The sequence below is a fragment of the Atta cephalotes genome, assembly GCF_000143395.1.
Source record: "Atta cephalotes unplaced genomic scaffold scaffold00021, whole genome shotgun sequence".
Lineage (NCBI taxonomy): Eukaryota > Metazoa > Arthropoda > Insecta > Hymenoptera > Formicidae > Atta > Atta cephalotes.
The window spans coordinates 439354-465585 of NW_012130085.1; the positions used below are offsets into that span (position 1 = coordinate 439354).

Genomic DNA, 26232 nt, shown 5'->3' on the forward strand with positions numbered 1-26232 from the left:
TGATTGAACAATTTTATTTTTTTATAACAAATATATTTACAGAATGGTATCTTGGGAAAAAATTTCTTTACTCTGCATTTACGCATCTGTAAATCCATTGATGAATTTGTATTATTTTGAAACGCAAAACAATACGATGCTCCAATTTTTTAACATGCGACTTTCTCATTCTGTTAAAAAAAACTACTTCATGTATTGATAACTATTTTTCATACAATATGTACAAATTCGCATAAATATAGTATTCCTTTACAAATCATAATCGTTACATCAAAAAAGCCATATTGTATTTGAATACAGTTCAAAACATATTGCGTCTCATAGAATTCGACTCTTCATAGATTTTATGGCATTTTATTTATGCAGATGCTTAAGAAACGAAGCGACCAAGTAATGACTTTCGGGTTATTGCTTTACTATCGGCAATGCTATTGTTGAAGAAATATACCGTTTCTCTTTATCAGATGCACACACGAGTCGGATAATTTTCATCTCGTCATCGTTAAATCTCTCTTGCGCTCGCATCAAATTTTAAAGTGTAAATACTTGCATGACGCCTACAGAGTCCATAATATTATTTTGAAATAGAATTTAAAATTAGAATTCTAATACATTCCTTCCTTGGTACACACTACTGATCCGCTAGAGTTCTGACAGACATTTCAGAATATAATATGGAATTTTTATGTTTCGATTCGTTTTAAGATTGATGTACCTACTTACTGTTAGCTAAAAATTCTTTTATTTATTTACTAAGAAATATAAGCTGCCACTAAATAAATAATTTTAGTTAACAATTATCTACGAATATATTTTTCTTGCCTATTCATTGATCTACTCATTCCGTTATTATTCTTGACAAGTTTCGTTTAGTGCCAATATAAAAATATATGAATATATGAATACATGTTTAGGATTACATGGTATTATGGTGTATACGAAGTATTATAGGCTCTGGAGACTGTCACGTCATGCGTCTGAGAATTCTAAAAGTTTAATGCTCTTCGCAGATTCGTCTTCAATGCGGCTGCGGCAGTGCGAACCTATTCGCCAGTAACGAAACCGCCTGTATTAGCATAAAGCGATAGGTGTCGCAGACCGCCGACTCGATTGACTCGTAAGCAAAGGTTGATTGGATCCTCTCGCTTTACGATGCACCGTTTGCAATTTAAACGTTTCCATTCGCGACGTCTTGAGGTCTGGCGCAGTGTGTTTCCGCATGTCTATGACCTCTCGACATTTTCCCGCCATTTCTTTATTGTGAAGATGCGAAGGGTAGAACGCACGACAATTTTAACTCAGAGAGACCCTAACGGATGTTTTGACCATCAGAAAGTAACAAATGAATAGATATTTCGAGAATTAGAATTATACTGATAAAATTGTATTGTAGTTTCTAATATAATTACATTGTATTGTAGTTTCTAAAAGATGAAACTCGTAAGATAAAACTTAAGTGTAAAACTTAATTTATTTATATCCTTGCTGCAAATTTTTAATTTCTAATACAAATAATTTTATGATTTCTGTCTAGAAATTAGAAAACAAGAGATTGTAGAAAATCGGAACTAATTTTGCTGTACATTCACATATGCGAACATATAATAATTTCTTCTAAAACGCCGCTCGAACTTTCTATTTATTAATAACACGCGATATCAAAAAACCTTCATGCTTAAGCGACATTTCGAATTGATATCTTTTGGGATGAATAGATAGATTGTAAAAATTTATATGTTAGTTCTAAATGTAAATTCCAATTAAAATGTATCTCTCCCCCTCCCCCTCTCTCTTTCCTTTGTTTAGATCATGAACGGGATAGTCACTGTATAATTCGCTAAACGGTTATTCGGAGGATCATGAACAATGTCCTTGTCAGATTCAGTAAGTCGAACACCGTGGCTCCTTGGGTGGTCTTATTAATCTTCAATCTCTGTGACTTCCTTCATGCAAGTTCCGTGACTCCATTGCTATAGAAATCCATCGAGTGCTCATGTATTAAAAAACTGTTTAGGATCTTTATATGGAATTTAGCGTTTTTGCAAATCGCAGTACGAATGAATAAAACGTTATTACGTTTTTATTTCATTTCTCGTATGAAACGAGCGAAATGTCACGAATAAATACACAAATAGTGCAGTTTATAATCATTGCAAACGAGTAATACATATTATTCAAATTTTAACATAAATATAAAAAAATGAAAATGTAAAATTAAAGTAAATTTTATATTTTAAAATATTTTGCTCCGTTTCAGTTTGATACATTTAAGAAATATCCTTTTGAGAATGCTGTTCGAGAATTCAAATATGCAGCAAACATAACGTAACAATCGAATAAATCGGCAATCTCCTTGAACCTGACCGATTTATCCTATGACAATTTTTATCGAGCATTATCCAGCATGTTCTCCATTTGGAGGCATCGACAATGAAATCTGGCGCAACCGGCTCTTCTTAGCGGAAGCAGTTAACATCGCAAATGGAAACTGGAAACGATTTACGCGACGATCAGCTTTCAAGCTCGAGAATCTCTCAACACATTGATTCTCTAGGAAGAATCTGTTAAATACCATTAGACTTCCTTCGCGAGTATGGAGTGTGCTAATTACTGTGGTCTGCACATAATTTTCCAATCGTGCCGCGCGAGACATCTTTAACACACGTACTCCATTTTTTTTTCGTTCCTTTAAATCAATAATATCTAATATACTATGATTTATTGTAGTATTATAGTATAATTCTCGCACTTTCATCAATTATAAAACATAATTGATTTTATCCATTTAAATTTAATACGTAAACTTTAAACTGTCAATAATTTCGCTAATACATATATCCTCTAAAAATTTTTCTATCGTAATCTATGATTCATTCAAAAAGATTCTTTTTTAAAAATTCAAAAATATTCTAATTTTATTGTCTTTTCTTTTATAACAAATATTAAACTTCATAATCTTTCGTTTTTTCAAAATTAATTAAAATTATATCATTGTTGTTATAATTAATTCGAGATTAATCCGTATATTAAATGCATAAATGCATTTGACTGTAATATACGTACAAGCAATACGTGAATAACAAATATAATAAAAAATTACATAACAATTTTTCTGTAAAATATAGTAATCTCATACAATATTGGCTAATTTTCGTTTTGCTCGTAACCACTGTAACTCTTACACGCGCTCTTTAAGTCTCATCAAACTATGTCGCAGGTCACAAGTTTGTAATAATCAAGTCAATTTTAATATTGACGATTGATCAGATTGGTTGTCATAACAAGCTTGCGATTCGTGACACAGAATGTACGACTATTGTAGATGAGGTCTTACAGCTTATACCACTTCAGATATTTTTTTTTCCATGCAAAAAAAGACCCCGTGCACAGGAGGCCGCGCATTAATAAGAGGAAGTGTCTAATGGACTTCCGCTGCGTTGTTCTTTATTTTCTATAGCGTCCGCGGCCATGCGTTTGTTTGTAAATAACGTCATGGCGTAATGAGCCGTGTAATGCGGCGGCATTTATTCGGCTCGTTGAAGATCGCTTTATTCACGGTCGGATCAAAAGATCCACCGGCGGCCGTGCTACCAGATTTTACGATGTCGTGATGGCAATTTGATCGCTATCTGCATTATGATTAATAGCGACAACTTCCCTTTTCCACCTAATGATCCAAGGTGCGCCTCGACAATCGACAATTGACAAATACGAGAATTTTGTGAAAGCGAACGATCATTAAAATAAAAATTCAACGGAAAAAAGAGCTCTGAAAAGCGTATACTCTTACAAGTTTATTTTATATGTTATAAAACATTATTATTTTCAAAATATTAATAATGTCATAACATACATTCTCAATGTAGAAACAATATTAAAATGATGGATTATCTCTGTTTTACATCGATTTCTAATTAAAAAATTACAGACAGCAATACATTCATTAATTTAAGAAAGATTTTACTGCAGTAAATTTTTCGGTTAGCAATAGCCATACCGAAGTTTATATGATCGGCGATAATTTCATCAAAAACATCATAATTAATGTTTCAGAAGGCGACGCGACGTTTACGGCAAATAAAAGGGGGAGAAACTCATCTAACTCAATCATCGTTGACAGGCATAATAAGGCTCCGAATTAATCCAATTGTCCTGCTCGTAATCGAATTGCGTAAGAAGCGAGAAATCGATAAACCACCCTCGATAAGCGAACGCAGTCTCGGAGGGGCAAACAACTGGGCAATTTTGCTATTAGCTCGTGCAAACAAGCAACCCCGCATACTCGGACGTGATGAGTGTAATTGCGGAATACGATTGACCGAACGGACGATAATTCCTCGTTTTCTCGTATCCATACTCAACACGCCGCGCGTCGATCGGAGGAACGCGCTGCGAGAGGTGAACAGCCTCCATTGTAGAAGCCACTTGATTCTCGCTTAAGTAGATATGATTGAGGACCGCCGTGGGGACGATCAATGAGCTACTAAGTATAGCTGGCCCATGAGTCCGGCAAACGTTCAATCAACCCGCGCGCAACATGGGATACCCGACGCAACACGGCTCGCCCGATGTACCACACGAAACGCTTCAATTGAATCGCGAAACCCCCGGATACGCACGGTGGCGATGCAGAAGCTCGCGGCGATACGTCACGCTTCGCTAACTGTTCGCTCTAAAGTTGTATAAGCAATCGTGTCACGAAAAATCGCACCGTTAGTCGCGATTGAGCAAAAAAAAAATAGACAAGAGACATGTATATAGAAATCTGATAAAATACGAAAAAGAAAAAAATACGTGACGCGTGAATATGAAAATGTGACTCAATTTGCAAATTACGGAACTCACAATTATCATAAGTATCGCACTAATAATAAAAAAAATATGATAGCGCCTGGATATACATATACATATATATATATATATGTATATATATATATATATATATATTTGACATAATATCGCTAATTTATATCCCGATCCTGAATCCTGTTTAATAAAAATGTGATAAATATGTAAGATTAAAAGACGATATATTCTTTACAGATTCGTCCTTTCATAAAAGGAAAATATTTTTTTACCTGAACTCGTAGCGCGATCAGTGAGTTAATAACGTGACAAAGGAAAAGCTTTTAAAGGCCTCGGTGGCTTTGGCGGCTCCGACATTCTTCACAAGAAAAAGAAGCGTGAGAATAGTCGGCCAATCGACATGTACGTTTCGATAGCGAATTTCAAATTTACTGCCTTTCATATGTCTCCAACGACATCGAGCAATAAAATTTCATGATGTAGCGCGAGAAACAATAAAGTGAGTGAATTAAATTGCGTTCTAGGTATAATTTCTCTTCACCTGCACGGTATAATAATCCACCGCGAAAAATAGTGCTGCATCGATATCAGCTGATCATTAGCGCGTATTTATATTTCGTGCTATTTCTCGCTTTCGCGCGAGAACCTTTGACTTTCAGCCGCGTTGAGAGCGTCGCGTTGTTCAGCAGCTATAATTAGAATAAATGCATGTTCTAATGAAGACTCATTTTAGCTTTTCCAACAAAATACTCAAAGTTCAAATCGTGAGAACACAAACCTAGATAATAAAGACTGTAACACTTTTGTTAAACATAAATAGAAAAATTATCTACAATTTATTATTAATTATTAATATTTTGCATTATTTTACTAATCCCTATACTGTGAATTAATTACGTCAAATTTTTTAAATATAAGAATAAATTTTATCATATTTTTATATATCCTGAATTTGAGAAAGAATTTAAGAGAAGAACAATAATTGATTACATCAGAGAATGAGAAAGCTAATAAATTTTACATACCGAGACATGTACTTGTTGACAACCGAGGTTTAGCAAATGTTTGATATATGCATATCTCAGGAATGTTATTTGAATATGTATGATGAGAGAGATATGCATTATTAATACATCAAATTCGAAATCGTGCAAGAGCGAGGGGATTAAAACATTCTAAAAAAATCTTCGCGGCTCTTCCTTTTTATTCTTTTTATCAATACGAAGTATGCGTTGCGGTTATTGCTGCTGTTAAAGTCCAAGTTGATTTTCTCGAGCCGGTTGCGCGGCAAAACTAGTACACATCCCACCGCATTCTTCCTGCCTGTGTCTTGTCGACTGTCCGAGAATTAACTGCCATGATACGCGGCGATACCAGATCGGTTCTTACAGGAGTCAGGATCTCGCGGTACGACGTGTTCAAAGAATTTCCGCGAGTGAATTTTTCTGTTTGGAACAAGAAAACGTAATGCAGAGCCAATTGTGGGAATTTAATTGAACGGTGAGATATCCGTTAATGAAAATAACTTCCAGAAAATTTATGCATGTCGAACTGTGGGGTGGAAACACATCAATCCAAAATCATCACGCTTATAAGAATATGAAAATGTGAATTTTCTAGTAATCTCATACAGTGTTAATCAGAAAGATTTAACAAATTATTGTCATATAAATGAAATTCAATAAAAAGAAATTATTACACAGAAGCGCAATATAGAATAACTCTGTAGAATTATTATTATTATTATTATTTTAACAGAATATATACATATTATTTTAACAGAATTATTATCTTAATATATATTTAGTTAAATGCTAATAATGATCGAAATGACTATTGCAAAATATGTACGTTGAATTCTTTTCGTAGTATATCTATTCATTAAGATTACAAATTCAATTAATCAAGTACATATCTTAATAGTTCAAATAATGCTTAACGTTTCACGTTTATATAGAATTAATTCTTTATAATCCATTTTTTATCATATAATTGCAATTTAGTCTCACATGACAAGATTTTCAATTTTCTCAGAAAAAAATCTAAGGGATAGCAAATAGCATATTCTCTCCTATTTTTCTCTCTCTCTCTTCTCACGAGTCTACCCAGTCTGTCGGCCTTCGCCAAAGGAAGCGAAATCAAATGCATTCTAAGCTGCTGTAAGTCATTCCCGACAACATCCTCCTCTACTCATAGCACCCTCGTGCGTGGGCAGTGGCGTTTATGTCGCACGATGGGCGGATTATGTTCCACGACTTGCCAACAAACCCGCGAATAAAAAAAAACGAATGAATCGTACCGATGAGATCGCCACGCCGTCAATGAGATATCCACGTGCTAATGAAACACGACAACCGGCGTAAAGGCATGTCCGATCGCATGGCATGGTGCGCCGCAAACATAGCCACGCCGACTACGCAGGTTACGGAACGATGACAGCAGAACGAACGCTATAGGAAAGAGTGACGACCGATTCTTCGCACTTGATTGCCAAATACACCAAAATAGAGATAGGGACATAGAGATAGGATTATCATATATGAATGACTAGACGACTCATTGATTATTTTTATTTACTGCGAGAAACCTTTATATCTGATGAAATATTACTTTCTCTTCTTTATTATCAAATCGACAATCGAGTGCTAAGAAAACATAGTTAAATCGAAAGAATAAGTATTCAAATTGATGATACTGAATACAAAATAAAAATAATTTATTAAAAATAATTTATTACAATTGAATTATTTGTTACTATATATTGGGTTGTCCGGAAAGTTCGTGCCGACTAACCTATATAATTTAATAAATGTATATTAAAATTTAAATTTTCCTTCAACATCGACATGAACTTTTCAGACAAAAAAAAAACTTTCCAGACCCAATAGTTCATTATTAATATGTTTTATTATACATCTAATGCATCTCATGTATTGGCTAAAAAAAAATAAATTCTTTGTCGCAGAATTTATAATATTTATTATAATTCATTGTATTGACTCAGATTGTAATAACTTGTTATATTAAAACATGAATAAGTAGCAGATTTTTCTAAAATTCAACGTAATATTCTTTTTCATAAAATTCAATTTCAAACAAAATTTAAACAATTAAATTCACAAAAAATTTATTAATTCGTGCTTGCAAATAAACATTCGTAAATGCATTTTGAAATACACTTTGCGACTTTCTTTATTCAATTTTTCGGTTTGCCGTTAACGTTTCAGAAACATTGCCGGTTCACTGTCGTATCTCATTAGCACGCATACTCATTGACAAGTTCATTACTCCGTTCATTCACTGTCGAGGCAGGTCGCTCGCCTCTCGCATCGCAAACACTGCCGGTTGCAAGGAAAGTCAAGAAACATGTTTGAGCACCGAGGTTATTGCAATAGACGAGCGCAAATCGGTTATAATATAATAATCGGTTATAATAATTCGCAATGGTTCATGGTATCTTACGTTACCAATCCTGAACTTAGGGAGACATGAATGAAAAAATTATTGTTATGATAATTACATTTGTTCAACGTCCGTATGTTTTGCATAAACTATATACAACAGCGAGTGCATCGGAAAGATCGGAGTTAATGCGATATCGTAACATAATATTCTCCGTTTTTTCTGCGGAAGAAATTATTATTCCAGATATTTGACTCAATGTATTTTTTAATCAGCTTTATGACAATTTACAAGAAAAATTATTTTCGTTATAATATATAAAACTATCTTTTATAGAACCATTTTTCAACTAACTTTCTTTTTATCTTTCAAGGTATAACATTTATAATACTGTAAAAAGATTTACTAAATCAATCTAATAAACTTTATTACATCTATTATTTTCAAAGCAATATCTGTTCAAAAAAGAATCGGAATGTTTTACGTTTTTACTAACCATTAAAATGAAGATTAATTTTTACTTTGTATATAACTTTCCATATCTCAATTATTATATTGAATTCTTTTATTCGTAATATTTACTCGTTAAACTCGTACCATATTGTACTAAATTATACTTAAATCATAAGTAATTCTCGAAACATGTCTATAGATTAGATAGAGGCGATAGTTCTGCAACTTTAAAACGTATTATCATACGACAAATAAAGAAAGCGATAACCGAGAGCAAAAGAGCTTTAAAAAAGTAAAATTTGCCCATGGAATGGTACAAATTATGTGATACGTAAAAAGTCGTGCTACAAAATGCTGTAAGCTCATTTTTATGTCGAAACTGCGGACGTGGCGTCATTTCGATAAAGGGTCTTGACTTTGCAAACTTGTCGGCGGCGGTTACCAAAGAGGCGAGCGTGGGAGGACGCGAAAGGAGATCAGCGGTCGAGAACAGCCGCGAGACTTTAAAGTACTGTCCGACCCAGTCGGGCCCGTATCCGCGAGTGATTCGTTTGGCCAGGTCCATGATGAAAGATCGAGTGACAAGCGAATGCGCCGACAATTTGCATACTCGTTCGTTACAATTACGCTTGCGTTGTTGGCGTGAGAGTCATCGCTTGTTAACGATGCCCTCAGGGAGACGAATTAAATCGAGATTGTGACATGTGACATAAAAGTTTGCAGTCCCAAGTACCGTGTAACAAAAATATTTAGGATTCAACTCAAGCGAGAAAATGCATTTGTTCTTAATTATTCAACGTAACTTTAGAAATAATAAACATTTGAAAATTGAAAATAATCATTAAGAGTCAAAAGAATAAAATTAAATTGTAATTTGAATAAATATAATACAAATTCTAATAATAATAGAAACAATTGATTGCATAAAAGCATAAATCAACATTAAAAGAAACGTTTGATTAGATTAATTAGAATTTTAATTAGAATTTGAGAATGGACGAATTAACATTTTCTGATTATCTATATAAATCTACTAGAATTCTTAATTAAAATAACCAGAATGTTGATAGATACAATCAAAATCTTCTAGTTCGTCTATTTTCAATCAGACATTTTTCTTAGTACATTTAGAAATAAATATAGTTTTCTGAATGAGTCTATCCATTAAATCACTAATGTATAATATAACTTATCAAACAATAACTTAAGTTTAAGTTTTTTACATATAATGGAATCAATATTTTTCTTTGAAACTTAATTATGTCCGTGCGTTAAATTATGAAAGGATTATTACGAAATAAATTGCGAGTTAATGCGGAAACTTCTGTTAAATACACGTCACGGATTTTCAGTACTTTGTTTAGCAGATAATATTTCCGTCGTAAACTTCATCGCAGCTTCGGGATGTAAGACACGCATTCGTGCGAGCACGTGCACACCGGAATAACATCATGCAAGTACAGCAATTCTATTCACACTCACTGGAATCTCCCCAATGAAACTCTTTCACGCGTGAACGAAGTATAAGTATAATCGATTCGACGCACGAGTAGCGTTCGTATTTTTTAACAGCCGCATGACGAGAAGTAGCCACTTTACAAGATATATGCCGCCTACGCTACACTTCAGCCAGAATTTCAAGTATCCGGTGCGCGAGTTTAGTCGCCGGTAAATCACGCAAGCCTACATAAAGCGTTCATCGAGTAAGAACAGCTGGCGTGGCGGATCGGCAGAAATAACTTGCAAGTTTTCCTAAATCGTATACTTTCGATAAACGGTCATTCCGGAAACGAAATTCTACGCTTGTAAACAAGCGTATATTTTTCGTCAATTAATCGCTAATAAATCTAGCAATATTTTTTAAGCATTACAATAATTTAACTTGATCAAAGATTATCAACAAAAGTTATTTTAAAATCATTATTAAAGGACAGACACAACAATCGCTCTCTAAAATAATTGGAAACATACTTTTGCTCTATGCAAATAAAAAAAAATTCTTATTGTTATATATAAAAGTAAAAATATGTGTGAATTACTTACCGAATCCCATTCGTACTTCTTCTTCATCGTCACTATCGATATGCTTGATTCCCGCCACTTCGAAGCTCTTCGCGGATTGTTCCTTTCGTGAGGCAGAGGAAGAACAATCGCAGTTATCCTCGCCGCAGCCGCAGTCGTCGCCAGCGCATCTGCATCCCAGCAATGGATCGTCCGTATCTATATTCCTGCACGCCGGACAGGGGAACGTCATATCGTCGAGCGAGACTCTTTCGATTTTTCTCTCGACGGTGACAAGCAAACTGCCTATGTATGCCGGCAGATCCTCGTCGCTAATATCGTCTGGACCACCCGCGTTCCGCAGTCTATCCTCGAGATCTTTTGGTGAATCATCGGCGATGTCATCTCGCCGCAAAATACTTTCCTCGAATTGCAGAGGACTCTTCAGATTTTCCGATGCGATCGACCTGCTACGCATTTCGCATCTACTGCTCTCCTTCCATTTTTCCATTGTTGTAGGGGAGACCACCTTGGTGCATCGCTTCACTTTGGCGCGACTCTCGTCGCCGCCGATGGGACTAGAGGAATTCTTGGAACACACTCTGCAACTCGTGCTTCGATCTAGCTCATCCTCGTCGCCGTCGAGGTCGTCCTTCCAAGTATTGACACTGGACGCGGACCTGGACTTCATCACTGTGACAGTATGACCGGATTCGCCGATCGTGTGATTCTCACGACAGAATTGATGTTCCAGCCTATCGATCGACCTGGCCTCCTCCCGACGATGTTCAGCGCTATTAGTTTTGTTGATCTCGCGTGTCCTCGGACGCGCGTCCTCGCGCGATCTTCGCCGCGGACGACCGGTGGTTTTCATCACGCTCGATGGCTGCGCTCCGCTGAGATTTGTGCTCGTATTCGACGAGCTCGGCTGACCCTTGTTTGTCAGGTCCCGCCAGTCCATAAACTCGTCTTCACGATCCCAACCCAAAATCCCCGGGGCCCTCATCGACGTAGTTCGCCAGACTACTGCTATCTGCAACAGCAGCAGTTTTGATCGTAACTCTCTTTTACTTTTATTGTGTCCATATTAAGAATATTACAAGAATACTATGCCAAGAAATTTCCGATTTTAATATTAACAATATTTATATTTTTAAATCAATTTTTCCATAAGAAAAATATGAAGTAGTAATAATACCTATTGCCAATTAAATTTCAAAGAAATTGTTAATAAGTAAAAGAATCTAATTCTTTACTTAGTTTCAAATGAATTTTATTCAAACAATATTTTGACCTAAACTCTTATTATGAAAAATTAGTCAAAAGTATTATAAAATTATGAAAAGAAACTTTTCACGATTTCAACATAAAATTTATTACAGGAGAATTTATCATATTATTGTAATATTTCTTATCAAGTATTTATAAAAGCATATTGAATTCAACCGGTCTGCGTAACTCATTGGTATGATAAATCAGCTAGCTTGGCACATTTCTAAGAATATGGGAAAACGTTATAAGCGTTATAAGCGTGACAATGCCGCGTCGGCATTCTCAGATATAGTCCTTTATTGCCCGGAGAGGAGCTTAAGCGCGCATCTAATAATGCGCGTGCCATTACGCGCCTGCATCCGATGACTGTTAATATTTATGTCGAGGACCCCGTCGAGGATCACGCGGGAAGAACGCTGAGAATTCCGACCGAGTCTTTTCGACGGTTGGAGGTGTCATTCTTTCACAGCGGTATGGAGGACATCACTGGCGCGGCTTCCTTGTCACGAGAGAGAGAGAGAGAGAGGGGAGGGGGGGGATACAAAGAAAGAGGGGTAAAAATGAAAAGGGACATGACTCACCTCAACGGTATTTTGCTCGACGGCTTCACCGGCGGTCGTAGCGCCGCTGACCGACGAGGTGGTTGCAGTTGCAGTTGCAGCAGCCGCGCTGCGTACGCAAAGGTAACATTCCCCAAGACGCAGTGCGGATGCCTCGAGCTCCCCCAGCTGCAAGATCAGGCCGTTGCCGCCTAACGTCAGAGGCCAACCCTCAGGCACCACCGCCTCGTTTCCCTGCAATCAGACAAATGGATCATGTCATATCTCGCCTCTGATCATCATGTGGATGCTTTCGCGTTAAACATCGTAATTTTCATCATGTTCTGATAAAGCTAAACTCTTCCGCACACGTCGTTTCCCGAATATTCCGCTGAAGAGAAATTGATATTTTCAAATACCCAATAAAAATAGAAAATTAAGAATAAAATTGTAGCTATTAATCGAAAGCTATGAATTAAGCTATATTTTTGTAGGCAGATTGTATATGAAAGCGGGAGGAATTAAGACGTTGGAAAGCGATATGTTAATTGCGTTGATTACAGGATATATTCAGAATTAAAACGATGTGTAGTCAGTAATTGTCCTTTCTCTGTTGAAAAACATAGTTGATGAGCAGGAATTTAATCGGAGTCAAAACATTTCGCAAAGCAAAGAAAGTGACAAAGTATTCTGCGCGGAATGTATTAATGTTGAAGATTGCATCTTGAAGTATTTGTGCATGCCAGAATATTACAACATCAACACTAGAAAGTTTGACGTTAATTGCATTAATAATGGTTAAGTCATGTAATAATTAGCATAATTCTAAATAAAAATAACTAATTATGTAACAATTATGCTCACAAATAAACCTCAATTAGTGAACAATTCTTTTAGACTTTAATAATGTAAAGATTTGAAAAATAAATAACTCCATCGATATATAATAACTATTATATAATAACTATTATATCGTACTGTAAATAATGTAAAAAACTGAAAAATAATGCTATAATCAAATAGCACACGCTAATTGTCGACACTATCGCGATGTTCATTTCTAGGCACCATCGCATTTAATTTAATATTGACTCATTACGACTCATATCTCCTCATCTTTGAAGGAGAAGAGATCGCCGAAGGTGCGAGACTCTCTCGAGTGCACCTTGCAATAACGCCTACATACATATGTCGACCGGCGACTACGTGACTCGTCGTGTAAGCAATTAGACGGTAGGATAGCGCAAATAAAGGGCGGCAACTGAATGCACACAACGTGCTTCAGGTTCGTAATTAAAAGCAAATGAAACGCACCCATTCGATCGTCCACGATTTTCATTATCGAGACACACGCACGACTGCATTCCGTGGGGAAATGGAACTTTATCAAATAGAGTCGGTCGATCGGGAGACCATACGATGACGATTCATCAATTCGTTGACGCAAAACTAATTAACTCACGACAAAGAAAAATATCAACATTGACACAATGTAAAAACAGCATTTTTATTATAGATATTTGCTTCGCTTTTCTAAGTTTAATTTTTTTTTTGCGATTGATTTATTTATATACTACAGATAATATATTTTGTAGTGCTTCCGTTTGCATTGAAGCAAATGGAACCACTACAAAAAATAAAGCTGCGACTCCGCTCACTTTTTAAAAATACAACATTTCTTTTTAAAAACACAAAATTTTTAAAATTTTTAAAAAGAATGTTCGGCAACGGTATCAATATATCGTGTTAATTCGAACCCTTGAAAGTGTACATGTACGAATAAAAAATTTCAAGTTTCACGCGTTTGCTTTCTCATCAATTTTCACTCACTGTTCATATCTCCAAAAAATTTTTTTTTAATTAAGATGGAAACTATGCAGCAAGGGGAAAGCGCGGTATCACAAAATTTCATCAAGCGTCCAATGCCACATTGTCTAAGTCTCTCTCGTAATCGCTTTCGCACTAATCAGTGTGAAGGTGACTACGAGAGAGAATGCAGAGGCCATGTTGTTTGACCATGACGCCGAGACGGACGTTTATGATGCGCGATAAGGAAACCAGAGGCCCTCTTGCCTGTCAACCAAGTGTCTCATTAGCGGTATAAACACCGTATGAGAGAATGTATCTGGCGCCGAAACTAAGCGGCTTTCACTGCATGATTTACCGATGTATGTACTGCCTCCCTCCTTCGATTTATATGCAGCACGGCTTACCTACGCCACACGCGGAAACCTTGTGTGAATGTTTTCAAAATGATCGGCAAAACGGAAGGTCCCGACAGGACAGCGGTCTAGCGAGAGCCGGCGTAAATCAGACCTTATCGCTGCGGAATTCGTATTAGGCTAAGTGCGAACGCTGGTGCATTAAATTTCATCGCTCTCGATTCTCGCTCGTTTCTCAGACGCATAGCGAATTTATCAGTCGCCCTCGCGCCATATCGCCACGTAATAATTTTAACGTTATCGGTGATTTTTCGCGCCGCGATCGCACGTTCCGTTACGCGCGACTAGTATGATCGCATTGGTACGAATCGAGACTAGTTTGAAAGGTGAATTGAGAAGCATTTCAACAAATTGGAATCGCTTGCTTTCTTAATGCCGGCAAGCTATAGAAGCAAAGGAGAGATATGAATCATAAACTTTCTATACTTATAAAAAAAAAGACATAAATAATTTGAAGAAATAAAGATCATTTATTATTTTTGTACAAAAATAAAACGAAATAAATTTTGGAAATTTTAATCAAAAAATGGAAAAAATTAATAAAATATTTTAATTTTTAATATCTTATTTTAATATTTTAATTAATCACTTATATAATAAAACAATGTTTTAAATACTTTTACACTTGTAATCGTGAATTTGATGACTTGAGCTATACCGGATTAGTGCACATTAAAAACCAAATAAAATACCTAAATGCAGTGATATAATTTAATTTTGACAAAATTTTACATTTTTATTCTGCTAAACAATACATGACACTATTATTAAATATAATTATTAAAAATATTTAAATATCCTTACATTTAATTTAGTTAATTTCAAGTATAGCAGCTTTTAGTATGCTTTAGTATTAATCTTGCGTGTGCAAGTGCCCGAATTCGCTATAAATCACAAATAGAAATGATCTACCTTCTTTTTGATTTGAAAGTGACTTGATAAGTTTTCAAATCAATCATTCGCCGTTTTACGGATGATCGGCATCATCTTAACTGGCTAATGCGGTCGTGCGGCGAGAGCAGCGCATAAATACACGTTCTCCTTAAAGCTATATCCATTCGATCTAAGAAAAAAATCCGTAATAGACGATTAAACGAGAAAGATAAAAGCGAAGGGAGACTCATAGGAGACGCGCTGACTGCCGTGCCGGATGCTGTCAAAGTGACAGACGCGTGCATGCGACGAGAGCTCATTAATCGGCTGCTGCACCACACGGCGGTCGATGCATTGACGAGCTTGCATCTACGTGACTCACACAAGTGAAGATACACGCACGCGAGTTGGAGTAGCACGCGCGGAAATATCGGAGCGGATACATCGAAACACAATTTTATAGCGGTCCGATCTGATGAAAGTCCGGCAAGACTGATTGCGATCTGGCTGCCGCGAGGAAGTGAGGAAGCAAAGAAGGGAAAAAGAGGAAGATAGAGATAGAGAGAGCGCGAAGGAAAGAAACGATTCGCGGACTTGTTCCTCGGACTCTGTAAAAAAAAAATGCGCACGCGCCCCGCCGACCGCCCGTGGTAAACACGCTGTGTATGTTGCGATCAAATTAATCGGCATGACATCGTTACTTCTCCGAGTCGGATGTCTTTCACTCTGTGCTCCCGAGCGCGTCTCTCGATCCGAATGGAGAAGTCTTAACCGCGATCGTCTTCGGCGCGAAAAAATATAACGGTCGAGCACGGAGGTTGAGAGGAAAGAGAGAGCGAGCGCGGATTTACGACGGTATGTATCGGGTTACCAACGGTGCTAATTGTAATTTGCGTAAATTCGCCTGAATTTATTTTTATTGGGTGTTTTTTCTCAAAGTGTTGATCGCGTAGCTAATTGGATGAAGAAAATGTATATGGACATTTCGTGTAAAAGATCTAAGACGGAAAGAATAAATCGTCAAATATAAGCGAAAAATGGGAACGGATTTTATTAGATCTATTATAATGTTTGATGTAATCAAACGATAAGCCCACTATAATCTTAAAAATATCCTGTATTATTTTAACCGATATATTTAAATTACTTCGTGCTAATATTTATTCATCTCCTATATTACTATTCCTAACACGATGCTTAAACACAATGCTTCATGAATTTTTCAAGATGAGATCAAAGCTATAAATTCAATGCGTCTTTACTAATAAAAACTTTACATGGTCTATATAAATGTCAATTTAAGTCAATAATAGCGATCAACAAGACTGATCGATTCAACAGAATAACAAAAAATTGCTAATTCTCCTCGTATTAATATAGCGTTGAATTGAATATGTATGTTACCATGTATGTTACATGGTTCAATATAGAACTTTCGGTACTACAGAAAGGAAACCGAGGTGAATACCGCAGAGATGCGATCTGGCAAAGACTTGCAAGACGTGCCACGGATGCGGCAACGGGATGTATGTATGCGGGCGGTGCATAGAACGCGACGGGTCTGGCCAGTAAACGTGCCATGAACACAGGCGTGCACAAGCCGATTCCCTCTTCGCGGTACGGCTCGTTTAAAATGCAGATTAGACTCTATACCGGCATCCTTTCAGCGCGCGAGTTGCCGACCGACGTCGACGTGGCAACGGCACCGATCAACGCTTGGCTAAAGCAGCATCTACAATTAAACACGTAGGCATACAAACAGATAGATGAAGAAAAATTTATTATATTCTAATGTAATAAATATAAATATTTATTCGAAAAGTGATAGATGTGAAGTAAATCATATCAATTATATTATATTATTATAGCCAAAAATAATAAAAACATAAAAACAACACACAGGATACTCGCGTTGAATGAGTAAATTGCATAAAAGTATAATCAAAAATAAATATACGATCTATGACGAGATAGAGTATTAAAAATTAAATTCAGAGGAATATTGAAGTACCATTTCTTCAATCATCAGTTAAAAAAGAAAACTTCGTGTATAAGCACGTGTTCATCTCAAATCTTTCGATAGTATGTAAAAAAATAGCTAAATAGACGCAAAGACAACGTTCACATTATGATCGCATGAGCACGAAATTTCTTTGTGAATGTATAGCAGAACCCGATTTGAATGAATTCATTAGTACACTCTCAAACATAAATGTGTTTAAAGTTGCGGCTTTAAATGCAGTTTCGCAATGAATGTTTCTGAATATTTACGACAGAAATCCTAGTCTATGACAGACGTCGCTGTTATTTGCATCTTTCGTCTCGACACCAAAGTGTCTGCTATGCAAAATATTTGCAATTATCGGAATAAAAGATTACTGATCGTGAAGATTTACATATATAAAGATTATGCGTTTCGTGGGTTTCCTCCGTGTCCAGATCCATTCTTGGAACGCCAACGTTTCGTGAACCTTGTAGTCCACTTCATCAGGGCGAGGAGCAGCCTGATACTGTATGTACGCGAAACACATAATCTTTATATAGAAAGCACCCGTAGAAGTCTTAAGAATACTTACATATACATAAAATCAATGCTCATAATATCGATTTTCTGAATCAGTGAATTCAATTGAATGTACTAGTGTGCCGGTATCATTAAAGCCATTGATTTAATTTGACTGTGAATGTAAAAGTAAAACGCGAATATTTCGAATTATAAAATACATAATTTATTTAACAGTAAAATGCACAATAAAATGCATCAAGAATTTCACGGTTTAATTCGTTTCTATATTTATATTAAACATACATCTTTACATCAATTTTTGTGACGATAATTTCAATGTACATCAGCGTATCTAAATTTTTAAAATATTATTTTCATTATTAACAAATGTGAATATATTGTTGTAAATTTGTACTTTCAAAATATACTTTTTTTTTACTTCATAATATATTTTTACTGAAATATTCACGATTTTAAATGTTTTTTTTTCAATGGCATTAAATGCCATAAAATATTTTATTATTAATGTCATTGATACTCTAATATTATAAATTATTTTTACGAAAATTTCCACGCCAGTTTCCGAGTAAAACGTACAATAAAATATCACAGATTAATATAAACTATATTGCTGTAAAACAAACATTAGCTAAAGCAGGATTTTAAGATATTACATCGCGTCAATCTGTGATAAGAGAAGAGAACCGCTCTCCCTATTTCTCACTTTCCTGACGGTAAATCTCTGTCAAGCGCGTGCGGTGTTTCTCAGCTACCAGTTAACAATGCAAGATCATGAGGAAAATGCGAAAACGAGTCCCGACAGAAAGAAGAAGTCTCGCCATCTCATTCGTGTCTCGTCTGTCAAGACATCTTGTCTGGTGAGCTCGACTTCGCGAGAGGTCGATCTCTCGCTCGGCAATAGATAGTGTTAAAGAGGTCCCCAATGCAGATTCTCAATCTCTTTCGCTGCATCTCGCAGAGAAGCTCTCTCTTCTCTCCGTAATTTTTTCATTATCTGTATAAATTTTATTGTCTGTATAAATTCTATTATACAAAGTAGACATTATATTACGGAGATTCTTAACATAATATGACTGTTTCTCATCACAGATATCCATCAACTTGTCCTTGTTTTATTATTAAGCGTATATATACATATATTATTTTTAATAAAATACTTACTGTACAATATAATTCCATAATATAAAGATTTTAAATATCTTAAAAATTATCATTTAATTATTATCGGCTCCTAAACAATTAGAATTATTTCGTAATATTTTGATCATTTGCTATAGTGAACATCTATATTGTTTGTTTTAAAGGAAATATTAACAAAATAGTATAAAATAATTGTACGATATTGAACGTCGCTTTACTTAGCATATTCTCTCTCATATACATAATTTATCTTTATATTTGTCGCGAATATTTTATCCAGGATTATTATAAATAAAATTTCTTAAGTCGGCTATCTGATTATCCATTTGGATATCTTTCTTTTGCGATGGGACTTCCGCAAGGGAATTACGAGATCAATGTGCATGTTACTGCGTAGGAGCCAAAGGTCCTCCGCGTCCTCTGGCTGCGATTGGCCTATGACCGGCGAACAATAGAAAGCTGGATACGTTCGTAAACCGATGGCTTTTGAAAACGTCACTTGAGAAAGAATCATGGAACTGACCGGTTGAAGAAGCACTAGTGAACCCCCCCCCCATGCACTAGTGAAAAAATTCCTTGAACTTAGCTATTTGACGGTCACTTTCCTCAAAGATCGTCCTTTCACATGTATCACGTCACAATCACCTGCGCGCCACGAGTCATCGCCTTTGCCATCCGCGAGGAACAAACTCCCGTAACTGTTATATGAGCATCACCCACCTGGATGCACTGAGGTCGATATTATACGGTATCGGTTAGATAACAACATTGGACCAACACAACTAAAAATTACTTTTTGCATGACAAATACACAGTCAAATCCAAGAAAAAAAGAATGATAAAAAATTATTGAGAAAATTAACAGGAAATATAGAATCTACTAAAATACTAAACCGCAGAGATACAAACTTATATAATGGCGGTAGATACAGACTTATAATCTCTTCATGTATTCGGATAAAAATAAAATAAGATATTCAATATTTATGATTTATTAAAAACAAGAAACAATTGAAAAACGTAATTTTATAAAATATAAATCTTTGTAACGAGAAAGAGAAATTAATGATTTGCGTGCAATATAAAATATATATGTGGAATAATAACAATAAAATGTGCGTCTAACATTTCTAGATGACAAGCAATTCTATCGAATTAGGACGCGAGCAAAGATCGAAAGGCGGTACTTCGCGACGTTTATCTCTGCGCATTGCAGCTGCATTGTGACGTCGCATCATACAAATCGGGCGTATCGCCTGTCGAGATACATGCCACAAATTCTTTCCGGCTTCTATCGCAACCTGCCATTATCTGATGTGACATTTCATGAAAATGTGACGGTGGCCATTTGTTATTACGCGGCTATCCGTGAACGTCGCATCGTGCCGGCAGGTAATTATCGGTCTCACGGTATAATTATCGCAATTGTTATCCGATCTCGGGGCGAGGCCAAGAAGGTCAGAACTAGGGAGAGACCTGTCCCAATGAAGGACCTACAACGTAGATCCACCTCCTTGATTCTATGCGTCTTGTTGCTATTATAAAAAAAAATTAACGAGCCAACTATCGTCTAGTTAACTATCAGATATTTGAAAAACATTGCGAAAAGATAAAACAAAATTATTTAGTATAATAACTTATTTGTTAAATATCTTTTCATTAATTAAGAATCTCATGTAAAGTATAATACATAATATAAATAATATATAATATGAATTCGTCAAAATATCTTTAATATTTTTTGTTTGTAATTATTTTCAATACATCTTTTTACGTAGAAAGTATTTTCCTTATCGCGAAATAATGAAAGAATTAAATGTAAAATAAAAAAAAGTAAAATTATAATGTAGAGAGATCTCATCTGCTTTGACTATTCCTAGAGAAATCGCATATGCATCTCACCAATAGGCTTACAACGCTAAATATAGCGAACGTTAATAAAGTACATCATCTAATTAGCTAACCGTCAATCATTTCCTTATCGATATGCTTTGTTGGCGTAGCATAAGACAGTGTCGGTCTAAAGGAAGACGCATCCTGTCTCTGATTACCATTGCCCCCGCATCCTCTGGACGGCCCCAAGTTCACGTCATCGTGGCGTTCACCTCTACCGAGTGTTCTTTCGCGACGTATGCGCGAAGAAACTACGGCGAAGTTACGAATTGAACAAGAGATTCTCGTGCTCGCGGTATACGCTTGTCGGATTTGCACGCGCATGAACACCTCATACTACAGTACGCGGTGTACAAGACACGGATAATTCCTCCGCTATAATTCATCGCGAGAATAGGAAATGAACGGCTCTTCTCTCTGGCGTGGAGTAGCGTCTCTATTCATTTGCCGGTTCAATGAGTTAGCGTCGAGAGACCTCCCCAGAATCGCCGGAGGTGCGTTAGATTGTCGTATCTTTCAGGTGCACATGCGCATCCCTGTATCGCGCATAGTAATTATGATAATGTCGCGTGAGTCACGATTACAGGGACGCGGCAGCGAAATTAATAACGGAGATTCACGATATATCCGGGGACATGTCAATTGGAGACAATCGCGACGAGCAGGAAGCGACGTGGAACAGGTACTTGGATAACGCCAAGTATCCCTAGGAACGGGCGAGCTCACGCGAGCTAGCGATCAACGCGAACGACCGAAGTTCGTACTTTGCGTGGAACGGCTCAGCGTGCGGTCATATGACGTCGCCTCGGGCTCCGTGATTACTTATTAAACAAATTCACGCACGTATAAACCAACGAGCGTGAATATATCGGCGATGAGCTGCTAACAGCAGTGTTGCATGTGCATGCGATAGCGCGCGTAGAACTTTATTTCAAACAAACTTAAATTACATAATAGTTTTTTACATTTTGCAACAACAGCAGATTTAGCTTTGTTATTTCAGAGGTTATACGAAAAGTACGATTTTGCTGAAATGTCCAAAAATTTAACTAGATATAAATCTGAAAATAATTTTGTTAGGCTATAAAATAATTACGTAAGAAACTCAAGTATAATGAACAATGTTACAAAAAAATTTTGATATTCTAGCAGCCAGCTTGAGTATTCTGTATACATATAAGCAACATTCTATATTATTTTAATGATCTAATACAATTATTTTCAGATCTAGTTAAATTTTTAGATATTTTAGCAAAACCATTTTATATAAATGCGACATGAAGGAAAATCTGTTACACAAAGAAATCTGTTATAGAAAGAATTTGCTCAAAATTTAATTAGATATAAATCTAAAAATAATTTTATTGGCTTGAGACCTACATAATTATTTGGATAGTTCAACACAATTATTTTCAAAGCTGTATCTAGCTAAATTTTGATTTACCTATTTTAGCAAAATCATCTTTTCTATTCAGTATTCGCCAGGAAACAATAAAAAAAATTGTAATTAAGCATCTATATTTTTAAAATACCTATATTTTTAAAATAACACAAGATCTCTAATGATTTATATAAAATTTATACGTGAATTCGGTATTTTATTTTAAAAATTCCTAATATTTTACTCCTGTACATTTTATCAAATCCAAACTTTTGAATGAGTGTGTCCGCTGTTTATCACAACAGTTTGCACTGCAACATTATTCACACTTGCATTGTTCAAGCGTATCTTAGCAGCATGGTTCCTCTTGCAAACGGGCACCTAATAGTAACCTCGAGGTAATCCCGATGTATGCATCAGAAAGGCAGTATCTTTTCGCGGATCACGACGCAAACGAACGTTTATCGCGTGCCCGCGTGCGCCTTCGTGCATAATTCCGCGTACGAGAATCTCAATTATCCGGTACTTGCGCCTCGCTGTACTCGAGCGTTCTTGACAATGTATCAGTCCAAAAGAGCGTCTTTCCGGTGCTCTTTTTTTCTCTCTTGCCGAAGCCTTCAGACAAATACGCACGATATGCATTACTTTTTTCCGCGCGATGCACGCACATCCTCGAAAGTTTAAGTAAGAGCTCTTCTGAAAAAGCCACTTCCCAACTAGAGAGGTAAGATTGAATCGAAATATTTTCGCATGTGTTAATTCATACATAGAATTCATATATAGAATATATAACTGAAATAATTTAATTTAGAAATAACGTTTAATAAATATTTGAACAGTTTGTACACTAAAAAAATATTAAATTTTAATAAATATTTGTGTGTGTGTGTGTGTGTGTGTGTGTGTGTGTGTGTGTGTGTGTGTGTGTATGTGTGTGTGTGTGTGTGTGTGTGTGTGTGTGTGTGTGTGAATAGTCCATTTATTAATATAAATATATATTTATTTGATACAAAAATTATTGATTTGATTTAATTATCGTTCTTTATTGAGTAAATATTTATTTACTGTAAGTAAATGTTTACTTATTGTTAATTCTATTCAAAGAAATATTTATTAATATTTTTATTAAATTTTTTCAGTGTAAATATTTGAAATTCATGCTAGAATTATTATCATTTTGTGATGTAATAAATCAGATATATATGTGCTTGAATATCATATGCAAGTTTATGCAGAGATAATACTTTCGTTAGCAATCAACTTGAAAACTAATAATATTTCTGAACCAGTCATCGTTCATCTGTGCATTCATCAGATTGTCCACTCAAACATGCTTCATTAAGTCTCGATAGCGAATAGCAAACAGTTTCCTCGAGAAATCTATTCTAATAATCTAATCCTTCCAAATCTATTGCTGTACGTTGTTACGAAACAACTTGCAAAGTTTGATCCATCTCTAGTACGTATTTCTCTAGTAGTAATATACATCTCTGGAACGCGAACACCGTTCCCGACGGATGATGCTACGGAGTGATCGTCCGGAGCACTATCTCTCTTTCCCGGCCGCCGCGCTAGTTAGCCGCAGGCTACTTCTTCCAGGTGCATGCATGTATCTTGCCGTGCCTCCCATACAGTCATTACGAATACTTGCATCAATCCACCACACGTGTGAGTGTGCATGCGTACGTGCATGCGTATGAACGCCTAGCTACCTCGCCTAGTCGTCGATGCGTGACTGCGTCGGAGGAGAGCAGTCTGCTAGAATTATTATGCAAGCTCGTCGTACTCTCAAGCTGTCGGTGCTTCGGGTTCCGGGTCCGATTGTTCGTTCGGTGCGGCACGCTTCTTGGCACCTGATGTTAATGGTAAACGTTAATGGCGCGTTAACATGCGTGGTATTTCTGCTCGTTTGTTCACTTATTACAGTATATAATTATTTGTTACTCTGCATTGCACGTCTCTCGCTGTAATATAATTACTATTAACATTATTCAATTGTCTAATAATCAAACATTCCCATTTCCATGTAATTTTCATGTAAATCTTATTTATATGCAATAAATTAAATTAAATTTTCTTAACAAAATCTTTTCAGATTTACGTCATTGCTATTAATTGCGTGGCACAGCAAAATGTTATAATGCCAAAATATGGAAACTATTGTAGGGATTGTAAATACAGAATATTTTCATTATACTAATATTCGGCATGGAAAGTGTTACTACAAGCGAAGAAAAATAAATAGCACTTCAAAATTCTTAGTTCATTGTAACATTGTTGTTTCTGTACTTGAACTTACAACGTCTTGAAATTTTAACTTTAACACATTTTTTATGTATAAAATTACAATTACTTAATTAAAAATTTTTGCAGAGACTGATTGCTCACACGTTTAGTTATTTTTGTCAAATTTTTGGAATAACAGTTTTCAAGAAAATAAGTTTTTCCTTTCTTCTGAAAAATTTAAAAAATGGCACTTATTACAACGTTTTGCTTTGACATGCCTTAAATATAGACATCTCATCTACGAGCATAAATTCAATGAAATGTCGCAATCGCGATTAAAAGGTAAATTTCAATTGCTACAGATTACGTAGTTACGAAAAATGTTGCCAATATGCATGTTCTATTAATTTCAATTTCTATTCCTCCTGAATGCAGTGTCACTATACCTGCGCCAGCAAAAGAAAATCACTCGTCATGAGTTTGTTACACTGATGAAGAATCGGTGGGCATTATACGCATATGCGAAGCGTTTCTCTGTTAGTGCATCGCGTGCAATTTGTCATTACACGTGTCATCCTGCCGGTGAAACCGCCGGGCAAAAACCGCGTCCTTCGGGGTGGCGATCTTTCGTGCTCTCTCGACAGCGCGCGATGAAAGGGGCTTCATTATTCATCGGTTCGGCGAGCTATGGGCGGTGTATACTTAACGTTTATACGAAGAGAAGCTCGACGTCTCTCGGTGAGAGTTCCGCTAAGTATAATATCATTTCGCTTACGCAAGCGCACCTACGCAAGCAGCTAACACGGGCACGTTTCGTTACGTCGGTATTGCGATCGAATCATTATGCTTTCTCTCTTTCTCTTTCAAACAATTGTCGAGAAGGTCCAAACAACATTGAGTTTCGTTCGAAGTCATTTCAGCGATACCATCGAGAACTCAAACGATACTTCAAGATAAGGTAATCGAGATTCTATCGCATTAGACGTCGATAGCTTCCGCTTGATGTTATTTTTAGATATGCCGATAATAGACCTCCTCTCGCAATAGCATCGATATATTATTGTTACTATGTATGGAATATTGATGGTATTACTAATCATGCGAGAATATCGATAAATTGCCAAACGTGAAAGAATCATAGGCATTAAACCTAGTTATATCGAGGGATTTGCTACAGCTACAGATACCATCATGAGAAGCTACTTCATATCATACAAAATCACATTTCCTGGTATCAAACTTTTCTCTCTGTCTCTGTTTTTTCTCTCTGTTCTTCCCTCGATATCGATATAGTTTATAAACAAACATCATGTTATTATGTTAATACGCAAAGATTATATTCTCCTTCTTTACTTTTAATAGAAAGCAATTTCTAATATCGCTAATAAAATGACCGCTTTCTTCCTTCCTCTTTCATTATGTGCCATCCGCCACTTAATAATATCAGTAAATATCGATTATATATATATATATATATATATATATATATATATATAT

At 36.0% G+C, this 26232-nt stretch overlaps 1 protein-coding gene across 1 annotated transcript in view; it reads right to left on the bottom strand.

Moving 5' to 3' along the window:
• The window catches only part of LOC105619441 (puratrophin-1-like), a 158075-nt gene that overhangs the window by 130246 nt on the left and 1597 nt on the right, over window positions 1-26232 (bottom strand). Inside the window, exons 2-3 of the mRNA XM_012200959.1 lie at window positions 12516-12728; window positions 10705-11695 (exon numbers count right to left, since the gene is read on the bottom strand). Coding sequence (XP_012056349.1) covers window positions 10705-11695; window positions 12516-12728 — 1204 coding nt within the window. The remainder of the gene's footprint in view (window positions 1-10704; window positions 11696-12515; window positions 12729-26232) is intronic.